Here is a 17,427-nt window from a genome sequence, read left to right as displayed (position 1 = left end):
CATGAATAACTCTGCGATTTGGTGATTTGTGAAATGATTTTTTTTTTGATGACTCACAGTTTAAGAAAAAAATGGTTTACACTTTTCTGTATATGCTTTACCTAGGTGCAAAAAAAAGAAATCAAGTTATATTAGTTTGGTGAATAAAAATTAGTGGATGGGAAATGACAGTAGATTTTTTTTTAGTTCATCCTGCCAGTATTAAAAAAAATGTTGGTTGCAGAATTGTTATATTTTATTTTTAACGGTGCAAAAAATTATTTTAATTTTCAACATTTTTCTTGCTAGAAGGTATGAAGTTGGCTCCAGAGGGTAGAATTTTGGATCATATGTAGATTTATAATCTACAACCATTACAGAAAATTTCTGAAGTCTATCATAATAGTTTGAAAGCAAAATCAGAAAAATACAATTTCAAAATGTGCTTACTTTTACTTATTTTACCCCTGTTTCCGGCTTATAGCGTTGTTCATCAGCCAATAGAAAAAAGGCGGATTCTTATCCAATTTAGGCATTACGCCTCCAAGGCTTGTGTCTCTGATTAGTTGACTTGTCAACTGAAGTCAATAAGACATTTGAGATATGAGGAAGAAATTATCAACAAAAGGTGGCTGAATTTAAAATACCGGTAAGTAAAAATTACATATACAAGTTTCATTCCCTCTTGTCCATTAAATAAAAAAAAACAAGTTTTTTTTAACTGCATGTAAGGAGCGACATTAAAACGAACAAAAATTATTCCGTTTATGAAAGGGGGTAGTCCCTCAATGTCCCGCTCTCTACGCTAAAGTTTGACTCTTTCTCACAACTATACTTTTTAAAACAATAAGAATCTTAGCGTAAAGAGCGAGGCGTTGAGGAGGAGACTACCCCTTTCATATACGGAATAATTTCTGTTCGTTTTAAGTTTTAATGACGCTCCTTACTTGAAGTTAAAAAAACTGTTTTTTTATGTAATTTCTGAACGTTTTTAAATTAATGCATGTTTTGATTTGGCTAACCGCACAACGAAATTTGCATATCTTTTTTTGTCTAAATGCTTTCTCATATTTTCGTTCTGACGATTTTGAAGAAAATGGGGTGGGGGAGGAGGTCTAGTTGCCCTCCAATTTTTGGTAACTTATAAAAGCACCTAGAACTTTGTATATTTGTATTACATATATGAGGGGGTTTGCCCTTTCGTCATACTTCGCTCTTTACACTAAAGCTTAAATTTTCTCCCGGTTCTTTAAGAATGACCCTAGAATCACCAAGTCCGTAGAATATATAGTTGAAATTACTTTAACGGAAAGAGCGAGGTATTTAGGAGGAGCTGAACCCCTCATATGCGTAATAATTTCTGTTCGTTTTATGTTTTAATGCTGCTCTTACTTTCAGTTGAAAAACTTCTTCATTATTATTTTTCAGTGTTTTTTTTTAATAATGCTAGAAAATCCTATGCCCCTTCATTGAATTTCTTTTCCCCCGTGACAAATTCCTCTAAGTAAAGATCCTTCAACGTAGCTCCCTCCCCTCTACCCCCCCCCCCTCAGCCAAAACCCTCAAACCGTTGACTTTTAATTAAAAGGATAGTTGTGGGAAAAGTCAAGTCATGGCCAATTGTAGAAAAAGCCAAGACAGATTGTCCAATTAAGTGGGCATCAGGTCAAGGTAAACACTGATCAAAGTTTATAACTGTAGCCCCTCCCCCGGAACTATGGGGGAGTAAGTCGTCCCCAAAGACATCTTATTATGTTTTTTGACTATGCTTAAGAAAATGGCTATCTCAAAATTTTGATCTGTTGACTTTGAGAAAAAAAATGAAAGTGGGAGGGGGCCTAGGTGCCCTCCAATTTTTGGTCGCTTAAAAAGGGCACTGGAACTTTTCATTTTCATTAAAATGAGCCCTCTTGCGACACCCTAGGACCAATGGGTCGATACAATCACCCCTGGAAAAAGAAAACAAAAAACAAATAAACACGCACCCTTGATCAGTCTTCTGGCAAAACAATTCTATGACTTTTAGGGCGTGTTTCCCCCTTTTTTCCAAATAAGAACAAATTTTCTCAGGCTCTTATCTTTTGATGGGTAGGACTAAATTTAATTAAAATCCGATTCTTTTGACGTATTTATTAGTATCAAAATTTCGTTTTTTAGACTTTCGTTTACTATTGAGCCGGGTCGCTGGTTTTGTTTTTCTATGGTTCTTTCATTTTTTTTAGAAAGGTGCTGCTTGGAGAACAAGATAAAGATTATTTGTCAAATGGATCGAAAATTTCAGAAGAATTTTCAGCAAATCCTGGCATAGACGATTCAAATAAATTGGGAAACGGTAGTGGTTCTTACGGTGTTGATTGCCCCGATACGATACTGAGATAGACTTATCTGGAATTCCAGATGGAAACTGCATTGTGAATCTAAGGTATTTCCTTGCTGAAGTAATTTCAGCATTCAGACACAAAATCAGTTGCGATCACGGAAAATTGATTATAAAGTAATTAGAAAAGAAAAGCCTGAAAACTGAACTGAAAGTTAAGTGTAATAAGTGTAACTGGGAAAAGAGGATTAAAGGTGAACCAGAATGTCCAGCAACAAGCGTAAAAGAATATCTTTCAAGTTTTACGGACCAGACACAGGTTGCTTTTTCCGAAAAAAAATCAAGTCTTAAAGGCTGCTTGAATTCGAAGGCTGTTTGGGGAGCCATGGGTAGTGGAGGAGGGTATTCTACACTGTGTGAATTCTTCGGGGTGCTTGGAGTGAAACCATGTCACGAATAGTTTATTCCCGTATTGAAAGGCAGCTTGGTAATGCTTGGATGAATAGTTTATCGGAAATTTTGCTAGAAAATGGACGAGAGGCCTTAAAATCAGCCATTCATGATGATAGGTATAAGGAGGACTCATACTGGACAAAAGTGATATGTGATGAGGCTGGAATAAGCGTAGCAAAGGACACGATTATTCGGCCAAAGGATGTGTTGCAGTTATCATAGATGCATTTACGAAAAACTGTTATAGTTGGCATAAAAAATAAATACTGTTATATATGTTTTTCTTCTGCAAACGCCAAAGTAATTCCCAAAGATCATTTCTGCTTTCTGAATTATAACGGAAATTCAAGGAGCATGGAAACAGATATTCTAGTTGAAGGCTTTCGTTCCAGTGAGGAGATGCACGGATTACAGTTTTTAGAGTTTATCGGTGACGGTGATTCCAGTGTTTTTTATAAGCTAAAACAAAGTGTTTCCTACGGTTCCAACATACGGAAACATGAATGTGCAAATCACGTCACAAAAAACTATACAGCCCATCTATATAATTTGTGCAAAAATAAAAAAGGTTTGTACACAAAATGTCTTCCCCGAGGAATTATCCAGCAACTGACAAAAAATTAAGGGGTGCGATAAAATAAATTCTGAAATAATGGAACAGCAGAAGAATTGAAATCTTGTTAAAAAGAGGTCCGTACCATGTTTTCGGAAACCACACAAAATGTGATTCTGGATGTCCTAAGATGCTGAATTGACCGTGAATAGTAAAATAGAAGATCGGTGGAATAATTTTCCCCTGCACGTGTTTGAAGATGTTATGACAGAGGTCGATATTGTGTGTCGAAAAGCAGAGCAGCTTCGAAATGACGCAACTACAAACTTAGCTGAAAGCTACATGTCAGTTGTTGCTAAATTCATCGGAGGAAAGCAAATAAGCCGGTCTAAACGATGTTCATATCATGCAAGAGTTCATGGAGCAAGTCTTGCTTATAATTCAGGTCCAAAATGGCATCAATTAGCTTGGAAAATATTTTTGGGCTTAGTCCTTCTAGCGTAACAAAAAATATTGTATAAAACGGCTAAACTCCGTGTAATATCTAAACGTAATTTGACCAGTTATTATAGTGCTCTTGGAGGAAAACACGTTGCTAAGTTAAAAAATAGAAACTATAACTTTGGTAATCGTGACTATGACCAAATTGCAATAAGCCAGACATGACTTCTGATGAAATGAATTTGGCCATACAAAAATATACTGACGAGAATTTTAAAATTGGATTTTGCCAGTATAAGCTGTTTGTTCAACAGTACCAAGGCCAATCCAAAAATGACACTTGGGTTGAAGAAAGATCTAAGAGAATAACTAGTAGTTACTTCCACAGAATTGCAACCAGAAAAAACAGCACCAGAGTTGCCCCAATTGTTAAGCAAATTCGAAACTTGGGACCTAGATTCTGCTCTGCCCTAATGAAAAAGGGCTTAGATTTAGAAGTAGTGGCACTAGAAGCATATGAAAACAAATTCAACTTAAAAGTCGTAAAGGGAGATCAAATAGGACTCAGTGTGCATCCACAGATCAGTATCTTGCTGCATCTGTAGATGGCTGCTCCCTAATGGCACACCTATAGAGATAAAAACGGTGCATAATATACCAGAGTTCAAAACCATTTATGATTGGCCCAAAAAATTTAGTTAAAGCATTTTTTCTTGAATTATCCAGTGAAGGTCTTCAGCTAAAAAAAATCACAGGTATTTCGCCCAGATACAAGGCCAACTCGAGATACTGGATAAAATGGTATGCCACTTAATAGTTTATAACTCTATTGAGGATTGGGAAATAATTACAGTTCACCGATCGAAAGACTACTGGAAAAAATATTCCGAAGCTTGAAGCCTTCTGGAATGAATCCTTACTTCCTGAAATTTTAGACTCAAGGGTTGCAAGGAATATGGAAATCAGAGAACCTGTGTCTGTAAAATGTACAACAGCCCACCAACCGAAGGACTCAAGCTTGTCTCAAGAAATAAAAAGAGGAAAATAAAGAAGGTTGAGTCGAGTTGAAGTGAACAGCAAGAAAAAAAACGCACAGAAGGGATCGGGGGAGAACAGTGAATTTACCAGGAACTCAATGCATGAAAACAGTGATTTTGAAGAAATAATTTGGTCTGATTTGGAATAGATAAATCTTCGTGTTTGATAAATAAAAATGTGTTAAAAAATATTGGCAAGGAAAATTATTTTTTCCTCCATAAATTTCTGTCTCATTCTTCGTCAATGTCCAAAAATAATGAAGTTTCTTATCTGGTCTGAAGTATATTAAATACATTTAATACAAACAATTTTAGTTTTTTTCTTATAAATTTCTTGTATGTTACTTGGGCTTAGTATTTGTGATTTTTATAGTTTTTCCTACAATTATTACGTTTTCTGTACAATTCGTTCATTTTTGGTATTTAATTAAAGCGTCTTTAAGTTTCTTTCCGAAATCTTGTGCATCTCGCCCTAACACAAAATAACGTTAATGCCCTAATCTTATTACAAGGAAAATAGCTTTCATCTTATTAATTCCAAAATACTGACAAAAAAAAAACACTATAAAAATCAAGGTGACTGGAAAGATATTGAAAATGAACTGAATGTGTAATGTATAATTATTTAGTGTTTAATATACTAATTACAGGAAACATCAACAATTAAGGTTTACAGATTCTATTTAGCGACAATTTTTTATTTTGGTTTACGGTTAGAACGGAACTCTAGTCGAACTCCTATGGGCAGTAATTTGTGTCCTTTTTGGTTTAACTTTAGCACTCATTTTAATTTTTAATCGTTTAGGATTTAATTATTTGTATATAGCAGTACCCATTTCTTTTATGTTTGGTATAATTATTTATTTTTATTTCTCTTCATTTTCAGTCAATTATGCATAGACAGTAATGTTTGACCGTTTCACATTTAGATCATTGAAGGATTTTATTTTCTGTCCGTCTGTTTCAAATGGCTCTAAAATTTTCAATTACTTAACTCACTAGCCTAATTGTATAATGTACATTCCCAGATTGCTATGAAATCACGATCTTGTATCAGACTTAGCAGACATCTGCCATGCTTGGGATACTTATGTCATGCTTGGCACAGATCATTCACTCTTAGTATTGTTCTCACAGTTCCGCTATGCTTGGCACACTTCTGCCATGCTTGGTACTAGCCACCTGAGGTATATGATTTCTGAGAGTGAAAAACCTCTCAAACATTCATCCTTTTTCTTTGGGTAGTTTACTTTTGCATGTGCGGACTGTTTGTTTTCGTTGTTGTATTTTAATGGGGGCAGATACGATGGACAAGGGTTTTTAAATTCCTTTTGGGAAATCCCAAACTTTTTACTGTTATCGCTTTTCTTCTATTTCAATAAAAATTCTTTTTTATGTGCTTTAACCCGTATGCGCCTGAGAGGCTATATTTCTTCCAAAATAAGTTCATTAGTACGGGTATGCATTGAGTTTTTCGTTTTACACAAACTTTTCCTCTTGTTATCTTCCCAATAAATTAGTTTTATTTCCATCAATTCTGTTTATGTGCTACTTTTTCATAGTAAATTTATGATGGAATGGCGGATTAGTCTTCTTAGTTATTTAGCAGGATGAGATTGAGGAGCACAAAAACACAAACGTACGCAAACACAGGAACAAGTCTACACACACACATCAAATTACCAATTACGCACTTATTGTTTGATGCAAGCTGTGCTAGAGTTTTGTTCGCAGGAATTCTTCAATTCAATTCAATCATATATATTTAAATAAAAACACCTAATTACATGTACATAATCTTCCAGGAAAGCACAAAAGTGCTTGACTAGGGCAGAAACTTAACTAAAGAATAATTAAACAATCAACTAACAGAAACAACGAATCAACTGGATTTATCAAAAAAGAAAAAAAAAGAGAAAAAAGGGGAGTGACGAAGAGAAAGAAAAGAAAAAAAAGAAAATAAAAGAAAAGATCGAAAAGAGGAGGACCGCATGATATTCAAATCTAAACAGTATTTCTGGAACGACCCTTCACTGCTCGCTTGAAGGTAGTAAGGTTATTTGAGTTCCGGATTTCCAAGGGGATTGAATTCCAGATAGCTGGTGCATATCCGTAGAAAGTCCTTTGCGAAAGCCAAGTTGGGTATCGCACAGAAGATTCTACTCCTGGAGGTAATCATACATTCTTTCATGGACTACTTTCTCATAAATCTTCGAAAAAAAGGTAAAATAGAAATGGATCGGTAATTACTCGGTTCATTTTTTGACTTCCCTTTGTGAAGGGGTAGCACTCAGGCTAATTTAAGTCTTTCTGGAAAAGTTCCCTCTTCAAGTGATAAATTAATCAGATGAGTCAAAATAGAAATAACAATTGTTTTTGTTGCTTTAACGATACTTCATCTACTCCACAGGATTGTTATTTCATACACATAATTATTTCATTTATTTCATTTTCATCACAATTTGTAAAAAGGAATTCAGAAGTAACATGACGAGGTTTAAGTTTGGGGACTGGTGGACTTCGAGAACTGAAGATTAAAAGAAAATAGCCAGGTGGGTGTTTCACCCACCTGGCTAACTGCTTGCAATTCTCAATACCCAAGGGTTCTCCCAATAGCCAAACAATTTTCATTTCCAAACGGACTCGGTTGAGGTTCAGGTTTGGGAGAGTTCACGCTTTACATTTCAAAACAGACACCCATCTCGAAAATAAAAGATTTGTCTACTTTTCGTACAAGTTCTACCATTTGCATTCAATGCACATCGAATCAAAATCTCTGAGCGAAAAAATATAGGATTACCCTTTAAATTGATGTGCAAAAGAAAACACTATTTTTAGCTCAGCAGTGGGTATATTTTCTTTTACATAACCTGTTCATTTAAATTAATCTCCGTAGAATCTAACGTGCTTTTACTAAACAAACATCTTTTGTTTTTTTCTCCCACTTGTTTATGTTTTTGTCAAGTCTCATAAACGAGTTTGCTATCGAATAGATACTAGCAGTGGCGTTATTAAGATTCTTAGAATCTGTTTCAGAAATTGGGCGGGAACAAAAAAGACCATTAGCCTTAATCACTATACTACAACTATAAAAAGCATGTCATTGGAGCACCTGTATTTAAGATTCACCGAGTTTCAAACTGTTTTTATGCAAACTATAATGCCGGCTAAAGATATTGGATATGTTGAAAGTATATGAGCCAACAAGAGTCATTGGTGAATATATAATCATGAATGAACGATGGATTCATTTGTAGTAGTTCTTGTAATCAGCTTCCTTTGTTATGCGTCTGGAGGTGACTAAACACATCTCATGCATACTTGTACCTTCAATGGCAGCAAAACTACGACTATAGCAGACTTAGTGTTGAATATTTTGTATTAATATTGTGTTGTTAGTATTAAATTTTTTACAATACACACCAGTTCAGAAATCTCTTTTCCTGGTTGCTACACTTTAAAAAGAAGCTTATCCCAGTTTAATTTAATCATTGGAAGGAAGTCGAGGATTCAAATCTTTTAAAGTAGAGGGACACATCAGTAATTCAAAAAAGGAATTGTCCTTGTTGTTCGAGACAGATAAAAAAATTCTGAGACAACACTGGTTAAGCATGATGAAACTAAAAAATTTTAGAAGAGAAAACTAGGAAAATACCAGCCAGTGAAATAGAGAAGAGATATATGCAAATATTTTAATCGAGACCTCTGCTCGACTGTCCTAAGGACAAAATAAAAACCAAACCTTCAAGTCATTCCTGTATAAGGTTTTCAGCCATGGCAATTCCAATAGTGTTTTTTTTCCATGCGACACCATTTTTTAGAGGGTTTTAGGCTATCTTTCGGAATTTATAGAATTTATTTTTGGTATCACATTTAACTATTGAGACTAATCGAGATAACCGTCCCATAAAATCGATATGTCACAATGGGAGGCTATTGATAAGCCCTCAAATATTATCTATCATCCGTACATCCTAAAAAATCACGACAAAATAAAAAAAAAATTTGCACACAAAAAATCTACATGTAGTTTCCACTAAAAATTTTTAAACCATTAATTTCTCAAACTCCGGTAAAGATAAAGCCCAAGTTACTCACCAAAGAGCGGTTTATCAAATACCTTGCGACTGTGGAAATTATTATGTTGTAAGTAAATAAATGTGTTATAAAAGGTGTACGGCTAATGCCCCTGAAAAATACAATTCTATCTATTCAATACAATATAATACAATATATCTATTCAAAGGTGGGACACAGGGACACAACTACAATTGCGCGTAATGACTTACGCGCACGGGGGGGCTTGAAGGGGCTTGGGGGGGCGCGAAGCGCCCCACCAACTAGGTGTTGGGGTGGCACGAAGCGCCACCCCAACAGCTAGTATATATATATATATATATATATATATATATATATATATATATATATATATATATATGTATATATATATATATATATATATATATATATATATATATATATTGTATGTATATATATATATATATAAATATATATAGGCCTATATATATATATATATATATATATATATATATATATATATATATATATATATATATATATATATATATATATATATATATATATATATATATATATATATATATATATATATATATATATATATATATATATATATATATATATATATATATATATAATATTTGGCCCTAATCCTAATGCATAAATTCAATATACTGTTAATGGCTTCAGTATTAGCTGTATTGCCAACAGTGAAGGAAACAAACTTGAATGCTTTTGTGCTCAAATTGTACCAGTTTTTCAATTGATTTGACGTTTATTGTGATTTTATTAACCTATATTTAAAGTTGATTATGACAGGTTGAAGAGTAATGACTAAAGTGACTGAGAGTATTAGGATTTAAATTAAGAAGAATTTGATTATTGAAAACCTTTTGATAAGGTCAGTTTTGCTCCCACGAAATTGAAATGAAGGTTTCGAGTGTTTTAAACATTTCTGATTGGTAAAGCGGGAAAAATATGGGATCATTTTAGTACCACATCTTTTAATTTGTCGATATCTAATTAACTAACTTCACATTTAAAATTGAGGAGCCAAAGATTTTGGAATATCTATCTATATTTTAAAATACGGATAGAGTATATGGCGTACAATATCTTAGGGCATTTATTTTAATTTTTTTTCGGTTTTCTGGAAGTTGAGTTATCATATCAGGAAAAATAATAAAGAAAAAAAAGTGGGATAATGAATTTAGGGGTAACTGTAGAGGTGTTTCCCTATTATAGAAATGCACAGAAATACAGGCAGGGACTAAGAAATTACTTCCCGTGGACTTTGACTGGTTCTGACCTCTGTAATACATGTTACCGATTTACCCCCTGTGATTGAGGATGCCTCAAGTAGGAGTGCAGCTGAAGGTTTTCTTGTGTGAAGTATCTTCAAGGGACTTCTTTTTTAAATTTACTTTAAATACTTCAAGGCAGAGCCAAGCATATTGAAATTGGACACAACTCCTTATTTCAAACAAGCAAACCAAATTTTTTCTTTAATCTTTCTATAATCCTATCCTGCTGTAATATATCAACCCCAGTCCAAAAAAACATGAAAAGAAGAATTAAAAGAAATAAAAAAAAATCCCATTGGGTATCTTATACCACATAGGACATTCTGCCTGTATTTTGGAATACAGATCGAATATCCCAGAATCCCATCTTTTCTTATTTTTTTTTTATTTTCCTTACCTTCTCTTTGGCTGCTTAATCTTACACATGGGAAGAATTTTCCAGGGGTAGTGATCTGCGGCTGAGAATTTTCTGTGGGAATTGTATTTTTCAGGGGCATTAGCCGTACACCTTTTATAACACATTTATTTACTTGAGGCTACTTCAAAGAAGATTGCCAAGACTTTAATGTTCTTTCAAGTAATTATCTCTGATTATTGCTTTCGTTTTTATTTTAGGTAAAAATTACTAACGACTTCCAAATACTGAATGTGTTTTGGGTTCCGAATGGAGACGAGTCAGATGTAACAACTTCAAAAATATTGGACAGAAACGCTGGTCTCCTGAGGAAAAGGCTAACAGAACTTGGACTTATGGTCCGAATTCCTCATATTATCTTTTCCCAGGGTATATTAGACTTAATTTTTGAATTTCTACTTGTGCTAATTTTAGGTTTTTGCTCTGAGGTGATTTTTTTGTGATTAGCGTAAAAAACAAATCGTCGCTGTTACACCCAAAAGTCGTATTCGAAATTTTAACACCTATGAGCTTATTGCTAAAAGCCTTTTGCTCAACTGTTCTCAAATGGAGGATCAGCATGATAATGTAGATTAGGAGGATTGAAGTGTGATTGAACCTATATTGCCCTGTTGATCTGCCCCTTAGATGCAGCTAAGTAAATGCTTTGTGGGAATTTTTTCAGAGGTTGGAAAATATAAGGTGCGACCTTCAGGTATGACAGTGACGATATATCAATTATTTGTGCTATTTTCCCGTATTGTAAATATAAAAGAATTGGTCGGACCTTTTTCTTCTGAATAGGAAAGCTATACTCGAATATTACTTAGAAGTGATCCAAAATTATCAGCTGAATAACCTGATGTATATGGCTTCAATCAAATGCTCAGAACCAAAGCTACGATCTCTCAAAATCAGTATTTTAATGAATATACATATTGTATCAATATTCATAAGTAAGATAAGGGTTTTATATCATGGTTGTAGCGATTACTATGACTTAGTCTATAACGAACCACAGTCCATAGTAACCAAAAATTACAAAACGCGTTTTAGTTAAAACTAGCTAGTGAAAAAAAATTGCCTTTTGTTTCTGATTCAGGAATGATAACCTAAAGCAGAAACAAAGGTTTCTATTAAAGGACTATATGAAATTAATGCCTTGTCTGTGCCTTCTTTATGCTGGTGTAGCCGTTTTTCTAGATTCTGATGGGTCCTGCCAACATAGTAATTTCCACAGTCTTCACTGACCTTATTTATTTGAGAACTATAAACACTTGTATCTTATACATTTGGATGTATTTAAAACTGTTGATGGCAAAGAGACATCTTTAATAGTGAGAAAAGCATCCATATATGCACATCCAAGGCAGATTTCTACTTTTTTTGCCTTTAAAGGTTTTTTCCTATTTTAATTTATCCCGAAATATTTTACGAATAATATTTTCTAATTTCATTAAATATTGATTTATGCATATATACACACTATTCTTACTGTAAGCTAAGTAAAAAAAAATCAGATTATCTCTTGGAACTTTGGCAACATTTTGCGAACTCTTTTGAATATCATACGAACAATCTATTTCTTCGAAATTTATACCTCTTTATGACTGAAGTATTTTTTTCTCTTTCTTTTTGACTAGCTGTTTGAGATTCGGAACCATTGTTTATCAGTTTGATGTAGTTTTTATTTTCTTCATATAGTTCATATTCTTCCTAAAAGATGTGAAAATGTTTTATTTTGTTTACATTTTGTTTGATCATTTCAATAATGATTAGTATTTTTCCTAATATACATTTTCATATTTTGTTGTGGAACCAGCACTTATTTTTGCCTTTTTGTATAATACAGACAGCTTCAGTTGTCTACAATATTGTTGCAAGCGTCTAACTTATTTTGTTCTTGCAAAAATTGGGGAAATCCGGCCAGAATAATGAATATGACTGAATTTTGGACAGTTGCATAAAATTCTTGCCAAGGTCCAAAAAAGACACATTTCTTCTGTCCTTAAGCCAGAGCCTACAGTTTGAGGGCTGAAGAGAAAATTTTAGTCACCAACGACATTCTGAAGTTGTTCCACCAAACTTAGTTTCTTCGAACCTTGATTCTGCTTTCAAATAAAAAGTTCCGTTCAAGCTGGCAAGCGTTAATATAAGTTTAGAAGTACTTAAGATTTGCAATGGCTCCCTGGCCCCACTCAAAATATTTTCTTAGAGTAAAGAGTAGAAAAATGAATATATCCGAAAAAAGGGAGAATGTTCCCATTAGTTCAAAACTGCTGTCATCAAATTTTGTAAGCTAACTCTGATTGTGATTTCGGGCAAGTTTATTATTTAATTTTCTGCGTTTGGGAATGAGGCGGAGATCACGTATATATTGTAAAACTTGATAGTTCTCTCACCACTAACGTAGTAATATAGAAAGTTGTGCAACAGCCAGGAGACCTTCTTAGCTAAGAGGGTTACAATTTTTTTGATGCTAAACAGTAGTCCTTGGTGAGCTGATTTAAATATTGGATATTAAGTTTTTGTAAAAAATCCGATCATGGGACCCACCATTTTGAAAACTTGAAGAGACTGAACTTCAGTGTTTTGGTGCACATAAGAAAGAAAAATCGATTGTGTTTGCTAAAACACATGTATGGGCCTACGCCACCCCGTGGGCCCATATACCATTTCCAGATTATTAGGACAAAGACATACATATTGCACCTTGTTTGAATCGGAGTCATACAAGCATTTTTAACCTGTATGACACGATATCCAAAAAGGGCCCAAAGCCTCTCCCTCACTTCATCAACCACTTTTTAATTAAAAATTAAGCATGGGCAACTCGTTTGGACCAAAATCATACAAACATTTTCAATTTAGTATTATTCAAGGTGCAAAGTAGGCACGTAGCTCCTGCAGCCACTTTTTCTCCCATTGCCAACATCTCAGCAGATAGATATCCGTCACGCACCTTGTTTGGCCTGGAATCACATAAGGATTTTAAATTGGTACGATAAACAATCGAAGTACCAGAGACCCTTGAATTTTCCCCCTCCCCACAACCAAATTTTCTATAGCACAATGGTAGGCATCCTGAACTTTGTCTAAGTCGGGGTCTTAAAAATATTTTTCGTCTTTATGATTCAGGGCACAAAGTAAGGCCTTGGACCCCTCCCCCAACTACACCCACCCCCTCCCTATGATTTTGCATAAAATTGGGCATGTTGCACGTTGTTTGTAGTAAAATAACGCAAATATATTCGATCTTTATTATTGGATGTACTAAGTGGGCCAAAAGCTTCTCTAACAGCCTGCGACCTTTGTATCACCAACTTCCTAGGAGGAAGGTAGGCATATTGGCCCTTGTTTGAACCAGAATTACACACGGATTTCAATAATTATGATTAGAGCACTAAGATGGACAAGCGGCTCCTATCAATTCTCCCCCCAAAGTTTCATAACTAACCTATTCGTGCCACAGTTTGTTTGAACCAGAATCCTACAAGAACTTTTTATCATTATGACTGCACGACCAATTGAGGACCAGGCATAGCTAACGTCCCCCACCCATCCACACTATCAACTATCAACTCCACACTATCAGCACAAAGGTAACCATGTTTCACCTTTTTTCAATTTAGCTGTGTTATAGTTTCAATTTAAATGATTTAAAGAGCAAAATGGGCCCTTGGCTCCTCTAATACTTTCTCCCCTATTCCTCTCAGCTTTTTATCAGAAAAGTATAAAAGTTGCATCCTGCTTGAAACAGAATCGTACAGAAAAATTTGAACCTCTATTATAAAGAGCATAGAGGGTATGTGTCAAATCCAACAACACCAACGTTTCAGCAAAAAACAAAAACAGTTTTTTTTTCATCGATTTGCTTGAAACCTCCGAGGTCAGTATCTTAGGTCAATGAGATATGAGAAGGACGATTTTTAAGAAATATACTCCATCTTCTGCATGAGATTGCTCAGATACACTATAAACTTACAGAGCAAGTGATTTGCGCCAATATATAGAGAGAATAGATTTTTCTATTCTCTAAAATCTAGAAAATCTAGATTTTCTAGAAAATTCTTTGTCTAGAAAATCTAGACAAAGAGTAGAAAAGGTGTCAAGACTCTCACAACCACTAGTCTTGCCATTACGGAATGAAGTAAATGACAAGGTTGATTCCTCCGAGCTCATTCGTACTTTTCTTAAGAAACAGAAAGCAAAGAAGGAGGCTCGAACAAGGAAAGAAAGGAAAGCTGATGAGGAAGCTGAAGACTTTTATGCTGAAGAGGCAAGACTTAAGAGTAGAAGAGCATATACAACGCCGAATAGAAAGGTTTTTTCCTAAAGAATACGGTGCAACAGAAGATGATTTTAAATAGCATTTACTCCTATGTATTTTTGTTGTTTTTTATTTAAATAAACTTTGTTAGCTCAAATGAAAAATTAGAAGGGAAAAAGAGAGATTGAAATGCAAAGAAAAAGAAACAAGACAATTGTGAAAAGTGAGATAAAAGGTAAAAAATAGGGAGAAGCAAAGAGAGAGAGAGAGGATTCATTTAGACAGAATATTTTGAAATTGTGTCAATTGGACAAATATAATGAAACTGGTTTAAAGATGCAAATTCTGAATCTATGTTTTTGCCTTCGACGTTATTTCTGCCTTTAATTTGAGAGTGGTTGTAGGGGCGTTCTAATCATTATCTCTTCGAAGCGTCAGGCCCAGCTTTCGTCAACAGCTGCTTTTACTATAACAAGGTTTCCCCATGGGTATCAAACTGTTGTATTCTGGATGAAAGACTTTTCAGTTATTTCATTTTTTATTCGGTATAATGCCCAGGAATCATCCATTATTTCTGCTTTCTCTCCTTCGGCCGCTTTACGCTCAACCAGTTTCCGCTTGTCTGTTCGAGTGATTTTGCTGATTTATCAGTGGCTTTTTATTTTTCATTTTTGAGTATCAGGCACTCAGGAATTAGTTTAAGGAGAAGGATCAGCTTTGCTTTTTTTCATTCAATGACAAGTTGCCAGTCACTGATCTTTGGGTTTTTGTGAGGGCCTATTGTTGCCTTTGCTGCTTTGTTTTAACACTTTTCCACGTTTTCCCAACGTTGCTAATAGTCTGCGCCATCTGATGCTGAGAGGACTTCAAATCGATTCGAAAGGTTGTCTTTACTGTCATATCAAATAGTTTTTGCGATCAAAAAGCGGGTTTGATGGTGTCTTTCTGGCATTGTCATTCCTTTTGTTGTTTCCTATTGTTTTAAACTTATTGTTCTGGTATTAAAAAAATTTCGAATTTTAATCCATATTGGAGTGTTAATAATTCACTGCAGTTGATAGATTCTTTAACAATGGTTTCAGCTAAAAGAATTGAGTCTTTCGATTATGCGACAATATATACTAATTTATCACTTAATTTAGTGTTTGATAATTTAAAAACTGTTATAAGGAAATCTTTCCTTTTATTTAGTAAAAGGTTCTTAAAAATAGACATTTATAATATAAAAGCTATATGGACAAACTGCTTTAATACTACAGTTAACTCGAGATGTTACAGCTTGGATATGATTTTTGAGTTATTGGAATTTGTTTTATACAATACTTATATAAGATTTGGGGGTGATTTGTACAAGCAAATTATGGGAATTCCCATGGGGGGGAATGCCAGCCCATTTATAGCTGACTTGTTTTTAAGTCAACTAGAATATAAATATATGATGGATAAGAATAATCCAATTAATTTAAAACATGCTTTGTCAAATAATAAAGGATATTTAGATGATATTTTGGTCTTAAATTGTAAGGATTTCATTGATATTTCTAAAAATATATATCCATCAGAGCTTATTCTTGAGCCTAGTCATGGCGCTGGTCATGAAGATCATTTCTTAGATTTAAATATTAATATTTGTGATAATAATAAATTAAGTTTTAAAATGTATAATAAAACGGATGATTTTGATTTTGAAGTGATTAGTTTCCCATTCCCTGAAAGTAATATACACTCAAATATCACATATTCAGCGTTTTTCTCACAGTTACTTCGTTATGCAAGGATTTGTAGTAATTATATTGATTTTAAAAATAGATGTAAAATCAAAGCCAAAAATTGATATCAAGAGGTTTTTCTGCAAATAAATTAACTTGGCAATTTAAAAAATTTAGTTTTCATTATAACGAACTTTTAAATAAATATCAAAAGAATTATCTAGAAATACTTAAAGAAATTTTTAACTAATTTCGGAGGTTCGAGAAATGTTGTCACAGCGCCATTTATTTTGAATTGTGTTTCTAATTGAGCGGATTTTCTAAAAAATCAGCCACATGGTAAAGATGAATTCTATAATTGTTTAGTTCATTCAGTTTTTTTGCAATGTGTTAATATTTGTGATTTGGTAAAATTTATAATATTTAGTTTACCTATTGTTGCTAAAGGGAGGGATATATTAACAGGATAAGCTTGTTTTTGGTTTTACTTGGTTGTTTTACATTTGCTGTTTTTTTTTTCATAGGCATGTATTTTGGGGGTGATACCTGACGCGGGGATGCCATGGATATTCTATGGTAGCCACAACACTGTGCTGGGTAGAAAATTTAGAGTGGCGAAACCCTATATAGGCCAGTGTATTCTCCTGATGAGCCCTTATGTCGGGTGTTGCCTCTGAATTATTTGTCTATATTATTTTTTCTATTGTTTGGTAAATGACGACTTATACTTATTGACGACATGACTGCCTGTCCATGGATTATTCTTTATGGTTGATTGTGTGTGGCTATGCTGTTTGACCTATTTGATTGTATGGATGAGTAGGGTTAAGGCCTCATTCAAGTGCTGGTCTATATTAATCACTAATTTTGGAAAACAGTCTTCCTTTTTTCCTTCTGTCTCCTTTTTTTTTTTTTGTGTGTTTGTGCTG

At 34.0% G+C, this 17,427-nt stretch overlaps 1 protein-coding gene across 1 annotated transcript in view; it reads left to right on the top strand.

Moving 5' to 3' along the window:
* Nucleotides 1-10,675: 10,675 nt before the first annotated feature.
* The window catches only part of LOC136027851 (uncharacterized), a 132,086-nt gene continuing 125,334 nt past the window's right edge, over nt 10,676-17,427 (top strand). The window contains exon 1 of the mRNA XM_065705265.1: nt 10,676-10,909. Within this exon, the coding sequence (XP_065561337.1) occupies nt 10,876-10,909 (34 nt within the window). The 5' untranslated portion in view covers nt 10,676-10,875. The remainder of the gene's footprint in view (nt 10,910-17,427) is intronic.

Source organism: Artemia franciscana, chromosome 6 (assembly GCF_032884065.1).
Source record: "Artemia franciscana chromosome 6, ASM3288406v1, whole genome shotgun sequence".
NCBI classification, from domain to species: Eukaryota; Metazoa; Arthropoda; class Branchiopoda; order Anostraca; family Artemiidae; genus Artemia; species Artemia franciscana.
This window is presented reverse-complemented; position numbering and strand designations above follow the sequence as displayed.